We start from the raw sequence: 15,867 nt of genomic DNA on the forward strand, positions 1-15,867 counted from the left end.
GCACATTAACCAGCTGGGACTCAAAATTGCGTCTCATGGCAATAGGTTTGGAATCCTTTTATGTTTGTATTTGATGTTGGTTACAGGGGTTGGAGCGGGGTTCCAGAAATGCGCAACATTTCTGGACCGAGGTATATAGTGGGGATGAGATTCGACTTTGAATCTTCGTACCAAATGGGCTCGGACTCAGGAAGTACAAGGAGTCATCGCCTTACAGATGAAATCATTACCAAGTTCATTGCACGAGAAGAATTTGCATGCAATGAACCTTTTAGAATCTAGAGACACGACCCTCACAAGTGAGTATCAGAGGTAAATACTAGTCGAGTGCTGAGTATAGCGTCTGGACGACCCAAAGAATGCTATATACATCAAGAATATAGCCAACGGAGAAGGAAATCAATGGCCCGTATCTACATTACGACATCACCGTACCGTTCAGCTATCTCGTCTCATTGTGAATTGGCTAAATCACAACCCCTTCCTCGTCAAACTCTATGCGACTTGTAAGCATATTCAGAGAACCACGTTGATAGACACCATGAGAATCCAGCTTCAATGAGAGCTAAGCATCAATCACTCGTCTTGAAATTAACGTCTATCACTTAGGCAGACCACGCTGATGCGAGGTGCGAGAGCAGCCCATGAGAGAGCAGACCATCCAAAGCCAGTGGCAAGGTAGCCAACAGTTAATCTGCAGCCTCAAGTGACATGAGATCATAGGCTCCGATAGCATGAGGGTCCATCGCATTGTCCAGTGGAAGACATAGCCTGGAGAGCGCACCACCATGGCCGCCTTCAGCCCAGCATAGTGACAGTTTTGCATCATCCAGAAGGTTATCTCTGCCGACCCAATCACTACGATAGATTAACACGTCATTTTGAACATCTCACTAATACGTGGGTACGATGTTGGCGCTGTTTCTGCCACAGACTGGCATGTAGCAAAAGTGGCATCTTTCCATATTGCACCTCACTTACAAGGTTGGCAGATTATGTTCTTCTACTTTATTTAATTTCATTTTATCTCATAGTACCTAAGCTACTTCTTGCATTTGGTCTTCTGGGTCCTGCTGCTGCTCGACAACTTCCCAAATCCAGCAGAGGCAGGGACCTTGCTCTGAGCTTCACTAGCAGACACTGCAGTTGCGACTGACAGACCGGTGAAGTTGGCGAAGAACTCCGTGTCTGAGCTATCAAAGGTGCCCGAGTTGCTGTAGATGTTCGAAACACAGGCTCTGCCAAGTGCAGACTCGCACTGCTGGTTGGTCGTGTCGTCGGGAGAACTGAACAGATGCCCCTTGAAGTCGTCGACAACGATGGTTTCGACATCGTCAAACACACAGCCTTCGAAGAGGCCCTGCCCGTTTGTATCACCCTCGATAGCATGGCCGCTGATGTTGGACCAGACGCTGTTCACTGCGTGGAACAGAGTGCTGCCACTGAGTGCTGGGCCACGCCCAGACGTTGACCAGATGTAGTTGTCTGAATAGACATTAGGCTTGCTAACCGATTTGGGAAAACATGAGAACTCACTTTGGAAAGTAATTTGATCCTCTGTGCCAACAAGCTCGATGGTCCAGTAGTGGTATCCATCACACCCGGCCGACCAGCTAGTGGCGCCATCGATGAAGTTGTTAGACAAAGTTATGCGACCACTCGGCTTTTGGCCAAAGACGTAGTGCTGGCGTCCAAGTAGCGAGGTCTTATAAAATTAGTTGATTATCATCCTACTGGCTCATTTGACTCACTGTACAATGATCAATCCAGATCAAGTCCGACTCGGCGAAAGTGAAAGCGTCACCACCCCATACATATTGAGGATTCAGATCCGTCTGCGCGTTGGAGCGAGTTAGTATGGTGCACTTGTGATACACTACCGATGGCTTTGGCCCTCTCGCACAGTTTTGACCCCTGGGACCCGCCGCCAAGGGTCTTCGAATATGGTGTGCTGGAGAGCTTACAATGTGAACGTTTTGGACAATGATATTGGAGACACCATTAGTCATTCTTAAACCTTTTCCTTTGATAATACCACTGCTTCCCACTCCAATTAAGGTCTTATTCGACGCCACTGTGATGCCCTCTATGGCGGCATTGTCATATGTCACGGTCGCTGCCGTTGTTGAGCCGCACCAGTCGTTGGCGTTGATAGCCAGCTGACATCCGGCCCCTGTTCCGTATGGTGCACATCCAGCCTCTGTGGTGGTCCCTTCGGATTTCGTGAAGTCGTATGTTTTCGAGAGTACGATAACCTGAGCCTCTGACGACCCGAGAAGCGACACAAGCTCGTCGATATCATTCGGATACACTGGCGTTGCGTTGCCTCCACCAGTGATCCCCGTAGCAAACCCCTCCGCGGCGCCAGACACACTTTGTGCGAGTACTGAGCGAACAAGGCCTGCAAGCACGGCCACAGCTGCAAGAGACTTCATAATGTGTGACTTGGCCGTAGGTTAGTACTACGGATATGTATGGTGACTGGTGTTGTTGGCAGCAAGATCGTGTTCCCATTGACGCAGAGCTTCCATATAGGTTCCATGTATGATATATACCAAGGCCTGGTTCGCGTACTGAACACTTGGGATGGCCAATGGTTGAGATCCACCCTTCTTCGTGGCTCGTTTCTAACAGACGAGTTGTAGCAATTTCAATTTCTATGGCAATGCTACTCAGCCAAGAACATGTCATGCCGGTATGCAAGGCTTATTTCTGCGGACCATTGATGATTACACGCCAATTGGATCTCAGACCCGAGCTAACACATCGGGTGGCTGGATGCATTCAGCAGGAATCTACAGTGAATCATTTTGGGTGAAACAGAGAAATTGCTAGGGAGCAAGGGGTTGTCGTCTGAAGGAGATTGAGTACCCACTAGCTACCCAGGATCTCAGCGTGGTCCGCAGTCTAGCGCATCGCAGGGACCATGCGGCTCTATGGACAGATGGAGCAATCCCGAAGCCATCGGACGGCTTGCGCACCACTTATTTGGGCTGGATGGTGCCCATTTGGTTGAAGTTAATGAACCGTACAGGGGTGCTAGGAGTGTTCGGGAGTTTGGGTCGATGAGGCTCAAATGATCTATGTGTGCCCGGGCCTCATGTAAGCATTTCTCGATTGACAGTCCAATTTTCCATCACTTGCATGTGTATCCTATGGAGATTCTTAGTGGCTCACACATCGGGTCGCGGGGATACCTCAAGAAGTGGCCCTCGGAGTGAGTGACATTCATGTGAGATACGAAATACTACCAAGCAAGTTCTCTACGAGGGTAGATATAGGCGTTTACGTTATAAACACCGCCTTCTACCGCATATACACGAGGTTTTCCGTCGACGCCCCTGAGATTGGCGTCACTGCCGGCAAGACTTTCTGGAAGCCATCAGCCTTGCCTGCGTCTTGCCCCAAGAACGGAAGCCCACGGGGCTTCCCCCAAACATCACATGGGAGAAACCTCCATGCACCGGCGTGTGCAGGCGACAGTTTGTCAGCAATAGCGTGGACAGCCAACACAGACAAGCCTGGCCAGTTGTTACCACCTTCGTAGGTCGTGTCGCGCATGCGAACCGTCATCGGGGGGACTATGAACGGATCTGAGTGGTCCTTGATATCTGCCTCAGATGATAGGTATAGCTGCAAGATCTTTGCACTCCGCGTCTCTGCCTCAAACGATCCAGATTGGCCGCAGAGGGATTGTAGATCTACCAGTATAGATGTCTGAGCCTCCACATAGGCCCTGAATGCATTACCGACGCCTTTGATGAGCAGAAGGAAGTTCGAAGAGTCGTACGCTGCAGGTCTCGAATGAGTATGTTCTGAATAGTCCAGCAAATGGTGAAGTGCTGGTTCGAAGTTCAACTCTTCCGTGTACAGAGAGGTAATGGACCCAGGCTTTCCCAATGTTTCTTCGAATTGCGGAAACAGTCGTGTTTGCCGCTGAACATGCTGCCCCAAGACCCATCCAGCCCAGGATTTGGTCAGAAAGAGGAGGTCGGCGACGTCGTTGGCTGCCGAGACATGGGGGGCCTGAAGGAATATCGCGTTCAGTCCGCGCAGTGCGGCATTGTGTCCCTGGCACACCTCGTTTGCGACGTGAAGGACTGGATGCGTTATCTGTGTGATGATTAATCAGGTTATTATCCAAATGCCCTAAAATACGTACATCCAATGTCAGCGAAGGAGTCTCCAGTAAAGGCAGAGGACCATCAGCCCAAGGACCACGGCCAGGTTGAGTCTGTCGTCGCCCACGCCCTGAGGGGACTGACGATGGAGTAGAGAACCCAGAATTGTTTAACGCAGGAGCGGCGAACGACATGATGCGATAATCCAGCGGAGGGCGACCTCAAGGAGAAAGTAAGTGACGCAAACCACAGAATTCAGCGCGCAAGAGCTGTCCTGGAATCCTTCCCATCGCGACGGTAAAATTCGCGCCGTGCGGAGGTCAAGATGTCATAACGTTCTAGATCGGCCACTGCAAGGGCCGTAAGCGCTTCCGCGCCTCAATCGGGCGTTGGCGTCGATGATAAGCTGTGTAAGATGCAGGGCTCATCATAGAAAACGTCTCGGGCAGTCGAGCCCTTTCACCCTGGTTCTGGACCGTGGCCAGCTTCTTGCCTATTTCAATTCAATATTGACGCAGCTAATCACTGCTGCATGAACTGTTGCAGGATAACTATTGGCCTGGCGCCTCCAATGAGGACGTTTTTAGGGCCCGTCGGGTGCGGGAACGCTTACCGAGACAGGCATTAGATGTCGTGTAAGGGGAAGCTTAAGGTAAAGTGGAATCGTTAGTGGGCACCAAATGTGTGGACACGTACTAAAAAGCAAAGCGCCGCTGGATAGGAGTGGCCCAAGATTGAATTCATCAAAATCTTGTGCACTCACCTCACTTAGTCGGAATCAGTAAACGCACTGTACCGTGATGCTCAGTTTCTGTCATCATGTAAACCATTCTCATATTTGAGTTCTCGCCTTGCGCGTTCCAATAGCTGTGTGTAATGAAGTTACAGTACATGATGCAGCTTACGGCTGACATCGCATAGGCGGCTTGGCAGTTATTTGGTCTACGAGCTATAACTTCAGCTCAAGCGCAGCTTATCGACCTTCACATGATTTCAAACGTCGCAATCACGCCAGCGAGCTTCAAGTTGGGAGCCTCAAGTAAGACGGTATATAGCATTCCAAGGGAGAGATTTCCGGATCTTCTGTCCTGTCGGGAATGTCGAAGGTGCAAGTGTACCGTGGGTTCGCCCTCTTGGAAAATTCCGCCTGACCAGACTGCAAAAAGCAGACTCTCGGCTCGTAGTAAGCAAATCGCCTCTTGTAGACCATATAGATCGAAACATGGAAACCCTCTCTTCCAATTCCCTGTGTCGCTCCAAGTTCCGCTTCTTGCTGCATCGCACGATGAAATGGTGAGATCAAGCCCCCAGCCTTCGGCTTGTAACCCTACAGCCACCTGCACGCAGAGAGGGGGCTAACAGCGTCGATCACAGGCCTCAGGGTAGCTGCAGCGTTGGGAAAATACCAGTGTTGCTCTCTTTTGAGGAACTCCCTGAGTGGCATCGCGATAGCAAGTACGTTCATCGTGGATATCGCCCTGTATCAGGATCGACGCGAGTGTCTTTTGCCAGCTAGTCATACATGCACAACGAGTCGATAACATATACTCTCACCTGATACCTGCCATTCTATTTTTGGTGGATGAATGGTATGTTGTACATTACCTACTGGGAAGATATGCCCCCGTCACAGGCGACGAGTGCTTCATTTTTTTCGTTGCTCCTCATCACTACCGTTGTCTGTTTGGGACTGTCATAGAAATATTATACCTTGATAGACCACCCCCACGAGCTTGAAAAGTTATGACTACGACTATGATCTGGTGGGGATTGTTGTCTTAACCATGGGCGGCTTTGTGTCGGGAATCTACATCGTTTTCTGGTCTGGACCTCTGCAACGCAATGTCTACTAGTCTATGGTTAGTCAACATGTTCACGATCCATTGCATCAAAAATTAAATGCTAAGTTCTCCATGTATTAGAATACGGGGTGCCTTTACCATTTTCGTCGGGGGCAACCCAAAGTTCCAGGGCACAGAGTGGCAAAGGTTTCGTGCGCTTACTTGCGCAGGAACAGCATTGTCTGGGCGTGCACCACTCGTACGCGGAACGAAGCTGTTTAGGATCTCGCAGTTGATGAAACAATCTGGAATGATGTACTATATTATCGAAGGGATAATTCCTCCTGGTGGGGACTCTAATCCATGCGGCGAGTTCAATAAGAAAGGGAATTTCACTATGCCCTCTCATCTTAAGCCTAGACAATTTGGACATATGGTAATTGAGTTCAGAAACTTCCTCTTACCAGAAACATCAACGTGTAGACAAAGGAAAGAGATAGTGATTACATCTCTCAATATGCCCCAGTCATTCACCTGTAAAGCCATCACGGAGCTGACGGAAAACTGCCAGTGTTTGATTCTTGGCGTTGTATAGGATTATCTTGTCAGCGACTCAAATTTCGATGGTAGCCGCAGTTTTCTTACTGATTGGCGTAGAGAGCATGGAAATCGCCATTGAGTGAATATAATGGTGTCGGTATAACTAGGGCCGGCCTAGAACCTTACGGATTTCTTCCATCTAGTAATTGACAAAGAAATACCGCGTTCTGGATTCGTACACCAGTTGCCTCGCTCTATGAAGAATAAATTATTCCACTGACTCACGGCTGTAATGTATCTGCAGGTCTATTTATATTGGCTTCTTCTGCGCAAAGAACGGTCTTTGCCTGAACCATAACTCCCAGAGCACTCCTGAACAACCAGCCATCATGAAGCCTGTCGCCGTTGTCTCCTTCTTAGTTACACTCATTGCAGTCACATTTGCCAAAGATTCACGAACCTTTGCGGTACTTCGATTCAACAATGAACCCGGCAAGTTCTCAACAGAAGGCCGAATGGACCCCATTGTCAGCCCAGGTGCGCCGGCTGGTCATTCCCACGGAGTTATGGGAGGTCACAACTTCGGCTTGACCGTTCAAGGAGACCAACTGCTTGAATCTAATTGTACCAACGCCATGATCAAGAATGACAAGTCCAACTACTGGGTTCCCGATCTTTGGTTCCAGTCACCCCGCAACAGCACTTTCAAGAAGGTTCCCCTATTCTACATGCAGGTTTACTACTTGTAGGTACATTTTTCTTACAGCATTAATTTTGTTGCTAACGAGCTAGCTTTGATGCTACAAACGATGTAATCAAGCCATTCCCTCCGGGCCTGAAGATGGTCATCGGCGACTCCAGTAAGCGCACGCCGCCTGCTACTGGTGCTATACAGTTAGATCCTTCTCGCGGCGCAATTCAACCGGTGCAGTGGGTCTGCCCAGCTAATGGCGATCCTAACCGGTATCCAGTGGACAGTGATGGGACTCGTGCGGGTCTTCAAGATCCCACCGACCGAGGTGCCGGAGCTGGATTCCCTGTTATCAATTGCGATATTGCCGGGGCGCCTCTACGTCAAGACATCCATTTCCCTTCATGTTACAATCCTGCCGCCGGCATAGATGACCACAAGAATAACATGGTGTTTCCCACACCAAATGGGAACAAGTTCGATTGCCCCAAGGGATGGACCCATCTGCCTCATCTGTTCTACGAGGTGTATTACGATACCACACCTTTCGCAAACGAGTGGACTCGAGATGGCCAAACCCAGCCATATGTGCTTTCCAATGGTGATAGAACAGGCTACAGCTCTCATGGCGACATGATTTCGGGCTGGGACACCACAACTCTGCAGGCAATCATCGACGGCTGTGACGCTGGGAACGACGGTATGGACAAATGCCCGAGACTCATCGGCGGCATCAATACGAGCGATAGGTGTAAGATTGACTCTGCGGTGCCTAACCCAAGAGACGAGTGGCTTACCGCGCTTCCTGGTAACAACCCATTGTCGGGATGGGGCGTGGGAGGCGTTTGAGGTTGAAGAGCCAATCTGAGTTGCGCAGCAACGTTACCCCCTATGTAGTCTTCGCCGGCCAACGTGTGAAATCAGGGAATTGTTGTGACATTTTTTAGACTGCCATTCTCTAAAGTGATTAAATCTTGGCAGCCTGCCAGCTGTCGGTGTTGTTGGCCGAAGGTGCTGAGACATCATGCCCGAGGACGCTCGGACCCAGGGATCCTGTGACTACCCAGCATCGTCGACGGAAGTTCTACAGCAAAACATGTTGACTGTGATAACAAAATTCTGCAACGCTCCACAAATTGATAAAGCTACGATCATACAGCATGGGCCCGTCTCTTGATTCTGAGCCTGACCACTGTGGCGGGCGTTGCTGCGGCGGACCACCAGCACCGAACACGGCTCCGGTCACGGCCTCTCAACCAGCTGGCTCGAGAATGGCCTACAATGTGAGCGGATACGGTTCTGGTGCCATCGGGGGCTCTTGCTGTGCCGAATCACCTGATGAGTCTGCCAACGCCGGCGATTGTTCGTGCTGTGAGAAGCCTGACCCAGGATCTCGCGATGCAGGACAAGAGTCTTCCGCCAAGGATTGTCAGGCCAAACCGTGCTGCGCAGACAAGGCTAGCCAGGACGCGACGACTCAAGAATGCGCTGACGATAGTAATTGCTGCACTGGCGAGAACGAGGTATCTGATACTGAAAGCCTTGATGAATGCTGCGCCAGCCAGAAACCGCCAACATCTACCGACAACACTTGCTGTTCTGGGCCAGGATGCTCCGCTGAAGTCGAGGCCACTGCGCCGCCATGCTGTGAGGGGAAACCTGGACCATGCTGTGATGGTATCTTCCAATTTACACTCCGATCGAATTGACAGGTTCTAATGGATGCCAGTCACCTGCATTGAACGTCTCGCTTTGCGGGACTGCAAACAGAACTGTAGCGATGAATCGCACACCACCGGCGGTTCGGATAACGGTGTTGAGCCTGACGCATGCAGCACCCACAGGACCACAGCATTCGAACGCTACAGCGAGAAGCTCGCCACGCTCGGTTGTCTCTGCCGAGCCTTGATCGCGAAAGGGCAGGAGTCGTGCTGTGTCGCTAAGCCTGCCTTTCTCAAACCGCGAGGCCGGGGCAAAGGTGATCCAGCTGCTTCATCGCAGACCGCAGGTCGTAGAGGTCGCAGTGCTCCCAGTACGGAAGACAACCAGTACTGCCGGTCAGATGTCGCTCCCATCCAAGCCCAAGGCTCTGGTTGCAAGACCGCTTGTTGCACCCCTAGCAGCCCAATTTCTAAAGGCGGGTGTGAGAAAGAGGCCGTGGTCACCAACAATGATACACCTGTTGGCTTGCGTCAGAATTTAGCTGCATCCCAACCGAGGGATCCTGAGAAGGGACACACTGGTCGTGAGCATGTTGCTCTCACAATCGCCGGTATGACTTGCACAGGCTGTGAAACCAAGCTCCAGAGAGTTCTCGGAAACCTCCCAGCAGTTACAAATCTGCAGATCAGCCTCGTTATGGCCCGGACCGAGTTCGTGTTAGATAACGCCGTGATGTCAGTTGATGCTGTCATGAAGCATGTCGAAAGGACGACTGAGTTCAAATGCCAGGAGATCTCCACCCAAGGCTCTAGCCTGGAAGTTATCCCAAAAGGCGATATGAAAGAGTTTCTCGATCAAGCAATCCCAATTGGAGTCAACTATTTACAGCGTTCAGATAATGACTCAGACATTGTTCAGGTCAATTTCGACCCGCGCGTTGTCGGTGCCAGGGATCTATGTGAAAAGCAGCTCCTGCCCTCTGCTTTGGGTCCATTTGGTACTGACCCTGGGTTGGCCGCCGGCTCCAAACACGTCAAGATGACTGGCTACTACACGCTTCTCTCTTGTATCTTGACGATCCCCGTTCTTGTATTGGCTTGGGCGCCTCTACCAGAGCACGATATTGCGTATGGCGCTGCTTCCTTAGTCCTCGCGACTATTGTCCAGTTGGTCGTCGCAGGCCCGTTCTATCCCAAGGCCCTCAAAAGCCTTATATTCTCTCGCATGATCGAAATGGACCTCCTTATAGTGCTCAGTACAAGCGCCGCATATATCTTCTCCGTGGTCTCTTTTGGTTTCCTCGTCCGACGCCAGCCCCTGTCCACAGGTGAATTCTTCGAGACCAGCACGCTGTTGGTCTCGCTTGTTATGGTCGGTCGATTTGTCGGCGCTCTGGCGCGCCAGAAAGCCGTTGAGTCCATTTCGATACGGTCATTGCAAAGCAGTACAGCGTTGCTGGTCAACGAGGACGGGATTACCAGTTCGGAAATCGACACGAGGCTTCTCCAATATGGAGACTCCTTTATCGTTTTGCCTGAGCATCGTATACCAACAGACGGTATCGTCACTCAAGGTGAATCGGAAACCGATGAGGCTATGGTCACAGGCGAGTCGCGACCCGTTGAGAAGACCGTTGGGGATCACGTCTTGGCTGGTTCTATCAATGGATCAGGCAAGCTCATGGTCCGACTCACACATCTCCCGGCGGATAACACCGTTAGCGTTATTGCTGGGATGATCGATAGTGCCAAGCTGACGAAACCAAAGGTGCAGGCCGTCGCAGATCGGATTGCCTCGTATTTCGTACCAGTTGTAGTTGCACTCACCATTATCACCTTCGCTGTCTGGGTAGCTGTGGGGATAGAAGTACGAAGACAGGGTAGCAGCGAGGCCTCCATCCAGGCCCTCACATTTGCCATCACTGTCCTGATCGTATCATGCCCTTGCGCCATCGGCTTGGCGGTACCCATGGTCATTGTAATTGGGACCGGCGTAGCTGCCGACTATGGCATTATCTTCAAATCGGCCGACAGTATAGAGACAGTTCGCAGCGCTACCCATGTTGTTTTTGACAAGACTGGTACACTGACTGAAGGAAAACTCAAGGTCCAAAATGAGTACTATTCACCAGGGGATTCTCAGGCACGCTCGGCCGTTTTGGGCCTGGTCGCCGGCAGCAAACATCCTGTGTCCGCCGCCGTAGGGGAATACCTCAAGGAGCAGGCCGTAACTGAAAGGTTGATTGCCGATAGCAAGGCGATCCCAGGACATGGTATCGAAGGAACCGTGGGCGGGCGCACTGTCCGTGGTGGTAATGCTCATTGGTTGCAAGTTGCCAGCAATAACCACGTCGCAGACATGCTATCGAACGGTTACACAGTGTTTTGTGTGACCATTGACTCCGAGCTGTGTGCAGCTTACGCCCTTTCCGATACTTTAAGGCCAGATGCTCATCAGGTTGTCTCTCAACTGAAGAAGAAAGGGATCCAAGTCTCCATCCTGAGTGGTGATGACGACGGCGCGGTCCAAAGTGTCGCTGAGGAGCTTGGCCTGGATCCTTCGGAGGCGCATTCCAAATGTCGGCCTGCCGATAAGCTTGAGTTCATCAAGAAACTCCAGTCTGGCACATTGGATGGCAAGTCACCAACAATTGTATTTGTTGGGGACGGAACCAACGATGCTGGAGCCCTCGCCCAGGCGAATATTGGAGTACACGTCAACTCAGGAACGGACATCGCTCAGAGTGCAGCTGATGTTGTTCTCATGCGTCCAACGCTCCACGGAGTTGCAACCATGATCGACATATCCCATGCCTCTATGGTTCGGATCATGTTCAATTTTGGATGGAGCGCCGTATACAATGTCCTCGCACTCCTGTTCGCTTCAGGGGCCCTCGTTGCTGCCAGTGGAGGGGCGGGCGTCAGAATTCCTCCCGAATATGCTGGGCTTGGGGAACTAGTCAGCGTTCTTCCAGTTATTGTTATCGCTCTGACGTTGAAGTGGGTCAAGTTCTAGTGTGATATGGAATATGCGGCTGCCAAAGACTAGCTGGAGGTAGGGGTACTCAAGGTTGCACACTGACAGCATCACGACCAAACCTACACATATACGACCAAACCTGGCTCGCTTCGATGGCTCAGCCTACCTTCATATGACTTCTAACCTTCAAGTTCATTTACTGAAATGCTTGTTTCTTTATTCGCATTCCTTCCCTTTTCAATTCAAAGCCAATACACAGGAGGCTGCGCTTGTCTTCAATCACCCCTTTCGTTCATGATACGTCGCTCCCGATTTTACATTCATTCATATCTCCCTCTACGGGAAAGATTACTTGACAGATGCTAGCTTGACACGCTCTAAGCTAGGCGTCTAGTGAACACGGGTCGGGAGTGTTTGAGATATTGGTATTGCCATTCGTTTAGTTCAGCACAATCGTGGGTGCTGCAATCTATCTACACAGGCAGAAATAAATGAAGCCATTAAAAGAATCTAATGAATATTGCAAATGTCAGCTGATCTGTGGGTGTTCGCCACCTTGATTGTAAGTCACAATATTAATATCTTTTCCTTGCCTTGCTTGTTCAGAGAAGAAATTGGTCAATTGGAGGCGCCATAGTTGAGTACAAGCCACTACTGGGGAGAATTCGGAGATCCTTCATTACTACTATATACAGGCTGTCACTGATTTTACACTAGTCTATTGGTCTTTTAGTCATGTGAAAGGCTTGTCACGGCAGAAAGTATATACGCCTTCCGGTACCGGACGATGCGGAAGCTAGGTCGACCCACCGTGACCCGCCGTAAGCCGACTATAGTACAGCTAGTAGAGTCTTTCATGGTCTTAACACGATGGACGTTAGAGTTCAATCTTTCTCTTTTGAGTGGTTTCAAGTTTCGATATCCTGTGTTTCTGAATATCTATCGGGGCGACGAGGCATGGCTGATCTGTCGATACTGCAAGCCGCTACAACGCGAGCTCGAAGCCAAGAAGCAATTGAGCTCGAAGAGTCTGGTCACGATGGACGTCTCCGGCAGAACCAATCACGAACTGTTCCACCAATTTATGAGGCCCCTAATGGCGGATATGCGTGGATCTGTGCTCTGAGTGTCTTTCTCATCAACGCCCATACCTGGGGTGTAAACAGTGTAGGTGCTCTCCCTCTACCAGGCTTAGGGTCGATTTGGAACTCAAACTGCATTATTCAGTCATGGGCTGTTATTTTAGCCTATTATTCTGCCAACGAGATATTCCCGAGCGCAACTCATCTCGAGTACTCCCTCATTGGCGGCCTCTCGATTTCGCAGGCCCTCATGGTCTCTCCCATCGTAACCAAGTGCTACCATCACTACGGTTTGCGGACCAACCTTCTCATTGGTACTGCACTTGAGTTTGTAGCTCTGTTCAAGACTTCATACGCTACACAAATCTGGCATCTTTTCCTTAGTCAAGGGGTATGCTTCGGTTGGGGCATGGGCTTCTTGTACATCACAGCATCCGCCGCCTTGCCGCCGTGGTTCTCGACCAGACGAAGCTTGGCTGTGGGTTTGTCTACCGCCGGTGCTGGTATAGGAGGCGTCATATACAGTCTCGCAACAAACTCGGCCATCCAGAACGTTGGCATAGAGTGGGCGTATCGCATTCTTGCGTTGTGTACGCTCTTGGCCAACTTCGCCTCCGTTCTAACGCTGAGGGAGGTGAATTATGGGGTACCACACAGGACGCGAGAAGACCATAGTCTCAGACTTCGTGACTTTACACGTATCGAAGTTATTCTCGTCGTCTTTTGGGGAACGGTCACCGAGCTGGGTTATATCACTCTGCTCTACTCGCTTCCCAGTTATGCTACATCTGTCGGACTAACGCCAACACAAGGATCCATCGCAAATGCTTTGCTCAACCTAGGCTTAGGTATCGGCAGGCCCCTTGTTGGATACTTCAGCGACAGGGTCGGCCGCATCAACATGGCAATGTCCATGACGGCGCTATGTGGTGTCTGGTGTTTCGCACTATGGATCCCAGCCAAAGGCTTTGCTCTGCTGTCTGTCTTTGCACTTTTGGCTGGAGGTATCTGCGGAACATTCTGGGCGACTGTCACACCTGTTCTTGTCGAGGTAGTTGGGGTCAGCAAGCTGGCGCGTATCTTTGGTGTTATCTGCATCTGCATGGTTCTTCCCACAACGTTTGCTGAGCCGGTGGCTATGCAGATAGTCAACACTCAAAAATCGACGGCTAGCATCTTCCTTGCGGCACAGATCTTCGTCGGCTGCACGTTCATTGCTGGCGCGCTTAGCTTGGTGTTCCTGCGAGCCTGGAAGATTGCCAATTTGGAATCAGAAGCTGCGTCTGGGACTTCAGACTTGTCGCGAAGCATCTCCCGGCTCACCGGAACCGAAGTTCGGCATAACCTCTCATGGCTTCGACCCAAAACACTCCTAAAGCTTAAGAGGGTATGATTCTACATACCCAGAAGCTTTTGAATTCGGGGACAAAGATGATGTACAAATTGATAACATGCTTGATTGAACGAAAGATTTTCTCTCATAGGTATGCTTTGATTTCGTCACTTTGGCGTCATTAAATTGAAAAGGGGTTGCAAGTCGAAATGCAGCAAGCAGGTACCCTAGTAACGGGTTTGCACTTTTCTTGCTATATTGTACTAGGGAGAGGGGGGGTAAGAAGATAGATTCAAGGTTCTATAAAGTATTCATATACAGTGTTTACTTTATTCAGTCCTGAATTGCGCTTGAGGCTATCCATAATGTTCCCAGCCCCGATTGCAACGTCAACCCTTTGATGGCACTTTCCATCAGCACCTACGGGATTGCTACTGGTTGCTTTAGAATCCTTCAAACAAAAGTTGTTTTTACCTAGTTTTGCTCCAGTCGTGGTCTCTTTCGACTGCACACAACACCACCCGTTGATGCGCGAATCTTTGGACGCACCTGTGGTCATATGTTGCGCTAACATAACTTAGCCTTCAAGTTGACTATCACAACGTGGTGACTAATATAAAGTTTAGTTGAAACTATAGTTCGGAGAACGCCTAGTTAATGCAACTTCAGGATGCTCAGCTGCAAGAGCTGGATACATCCCAGCAGCAGGCGCAAAATTTGGGACTTTTGGATGAACATGCTAACCCAATAATTCGGAAAACTGTAGAAACATTTGGTAGAGTCAGAAGAATGCGCGAACACCGAGAATCAGTGAGATATCATTCAACCAGTTGGAAAGATGCGGTAGCGCTTTGGGAAAGCCGGAGTATGCTCCAGTAAAACCAACTGGGGTGTAGAATACCCTCGCTTTCGTATTGCTCTGGCACACGGTTCGAGTCTGCCAGCCTGAGCTGCACTGGCGTAGCGTATGCAGCTAATACTACCTGGGGGTAAGGTCGTGCACGAGAGCCGCTATCACGCCTTATTGCGCACATAAAGTTGGGGGCGGTATCACTGTTTGGGAGAGCATCCCATACAGGTACGAAACACAGGTCATGTACACAAGCAGGAACTTGATAACACAGTGCACGAAGTATATCATGGTGAGTCATAGGAAACTGAAGACAGTGTGACTAAAGTTCCGGGTGTGGCTATAATGGCATAGTCAGACAGACGTTTAATACTTGAGGAGTGTGAATAACCTCAGTCTGAGGCTGACTGTCGCACAGGATCACCATGAATGTGACGAACAAGATACAGCCTAAAGGGGCGATACACCTCAGCTAATCAAAGGAAGGAAATGAAACAAGGCAAGCTACGACATTCGTTATTGTGCCAATTGGAAATCGCAACAGCGCGACCATCGGACTACCAATCTCTGCTATTGTACTGTAATATGTGCGAAGTGCTACGCTGCTGCCTGCAAAATCCACTAAAGATCGAACCGATGATTCTAAGTTGTTCGGTCTTGATACTAGACTTGGAAACACGGGCGTGGCTAACGTTGGAGTTCACTCTTAACTTGTTGAAAGTCGTCGTCATGAGGCAGAAGCCTTGCACTGTAGTCATTGTGGCCTAAGGTGGCAATATAGCATCGGTTCCATGTTCCACCGCAGGCCTCCCAGATGCGCGTGCACGT

The 15,867-nt window shown here is 50.2% G+C and overlaps 5 protein-coding genes across 5 annotated transcripts; 3 read left to right on the top strand and 2 right to left on the bottom strand.

The window, feature by feature from the left end:
- Positions 1-689: 689 nt before the first annotated feature.
- Positions 690-2,435, bottom strand: JN550_011104 (uncharacterized protein; the record flags this gene model as incomplete). The annotated part of the gene is made up of 5 exons (XM_049309433.1): positions 690-858; positions 1,047-1,485; positions 1,537-1,684; positions 1,752-1,835; positions 1,965-2,435. 5 exons carry the CDS (start codon positions 2,433-2,435, stop codon positions 690-692), a joined length of 1,311 nt encoding a protein of 436 aa, XP_049166904.1.
- An 871-nt stretch (positions 2,436-3,306) lies between these two features.
- On the bottom strand, positions 3,307-4,315 carry JN550_011105 (uncharacterized protein; the record flags this gene model as incomplete). Its single annotated transcript, XM_049309434.1, has 2 exons — positions 3,307-4,113; positions 4,163-4,315. 2 exons carry the CDS (start codon positions 4,313-4,315, stop codon positions 3,307-3,309), a joined length of 960 nt encoding a protein of 319 aa, XP_049166905.1.
- A 2,516-nt stretch (positions 4,316-6,831) lies between these two features.
- Positions 6,832-7,982, top strand: JN550_011106 (uncharacterized protein; the record flags this gene model as incomplete). The annotated part of the gene is made up of 2 exons (XM_049309435.1): positions 6,832-7,187; positions 7,235-7,982. 2 exons carry the CDS (start codon positions 6,832-6,834, stop codon positions 7,980-7,982), a joined length of 1,104 nt encoding a protein of 367 aa, XP_049166906.1.
- A 175-nt stretch (positions 7,983-8,157) lies between these two features.
- Positions 8,158-11,810, top strand: JN550_011107 (uncharacterized protein; the record flags this gene model as incomplete). The annotated part of the gene is made up of 3 exons (XM_049309436.1): positions 8,158-8,231; positions 8,293-8,780; positions 8,863-11,810. 3 exons carry the CDS (start codon positions 8,158-8,160, stop codon positions 11,808-11,810), a joined length of 3,510 nt encoding a protein of 1,169 aa, XP_049166907.1.
- An 834-nt stretch (positions 11,811-12,644) lies between these two features.
- On the top strand, positions 12,645-14,249 carry JN550_011108 (uncharacterized protein; the record flags this gene model as incomplete). Its single annotated transcript, XM_049309437.1, has 1 exon — positions 12,645-14,249. The coding sequence occupies one exon, from the start codon at positions 12,645-12,647 to the stop codon at positions 14,247-14,249; it is 1,605 nt and encodes a 534-aa protein (XP_049166908.1).
- Positions 14,250-15,867: the final 1,618 nt, after the last annotated feature.

Source organism: Neoarthrinium moseri (genome assembly GCF_022829205.1).
Source record: "Neoarthrinium moseri strain CBS 164.80 chromosome Unknown scaffold63_Wmoseri_CBS_16480, whole genome shotgun sequence".
Taxonomy (NCBI): Eukaryota; Fungi; Ascomycota; class Sordariomycetes; order Amphisphaeriales; family Apiosporaceae; genus Neoarthrinium; species Neoarthrinium moseri.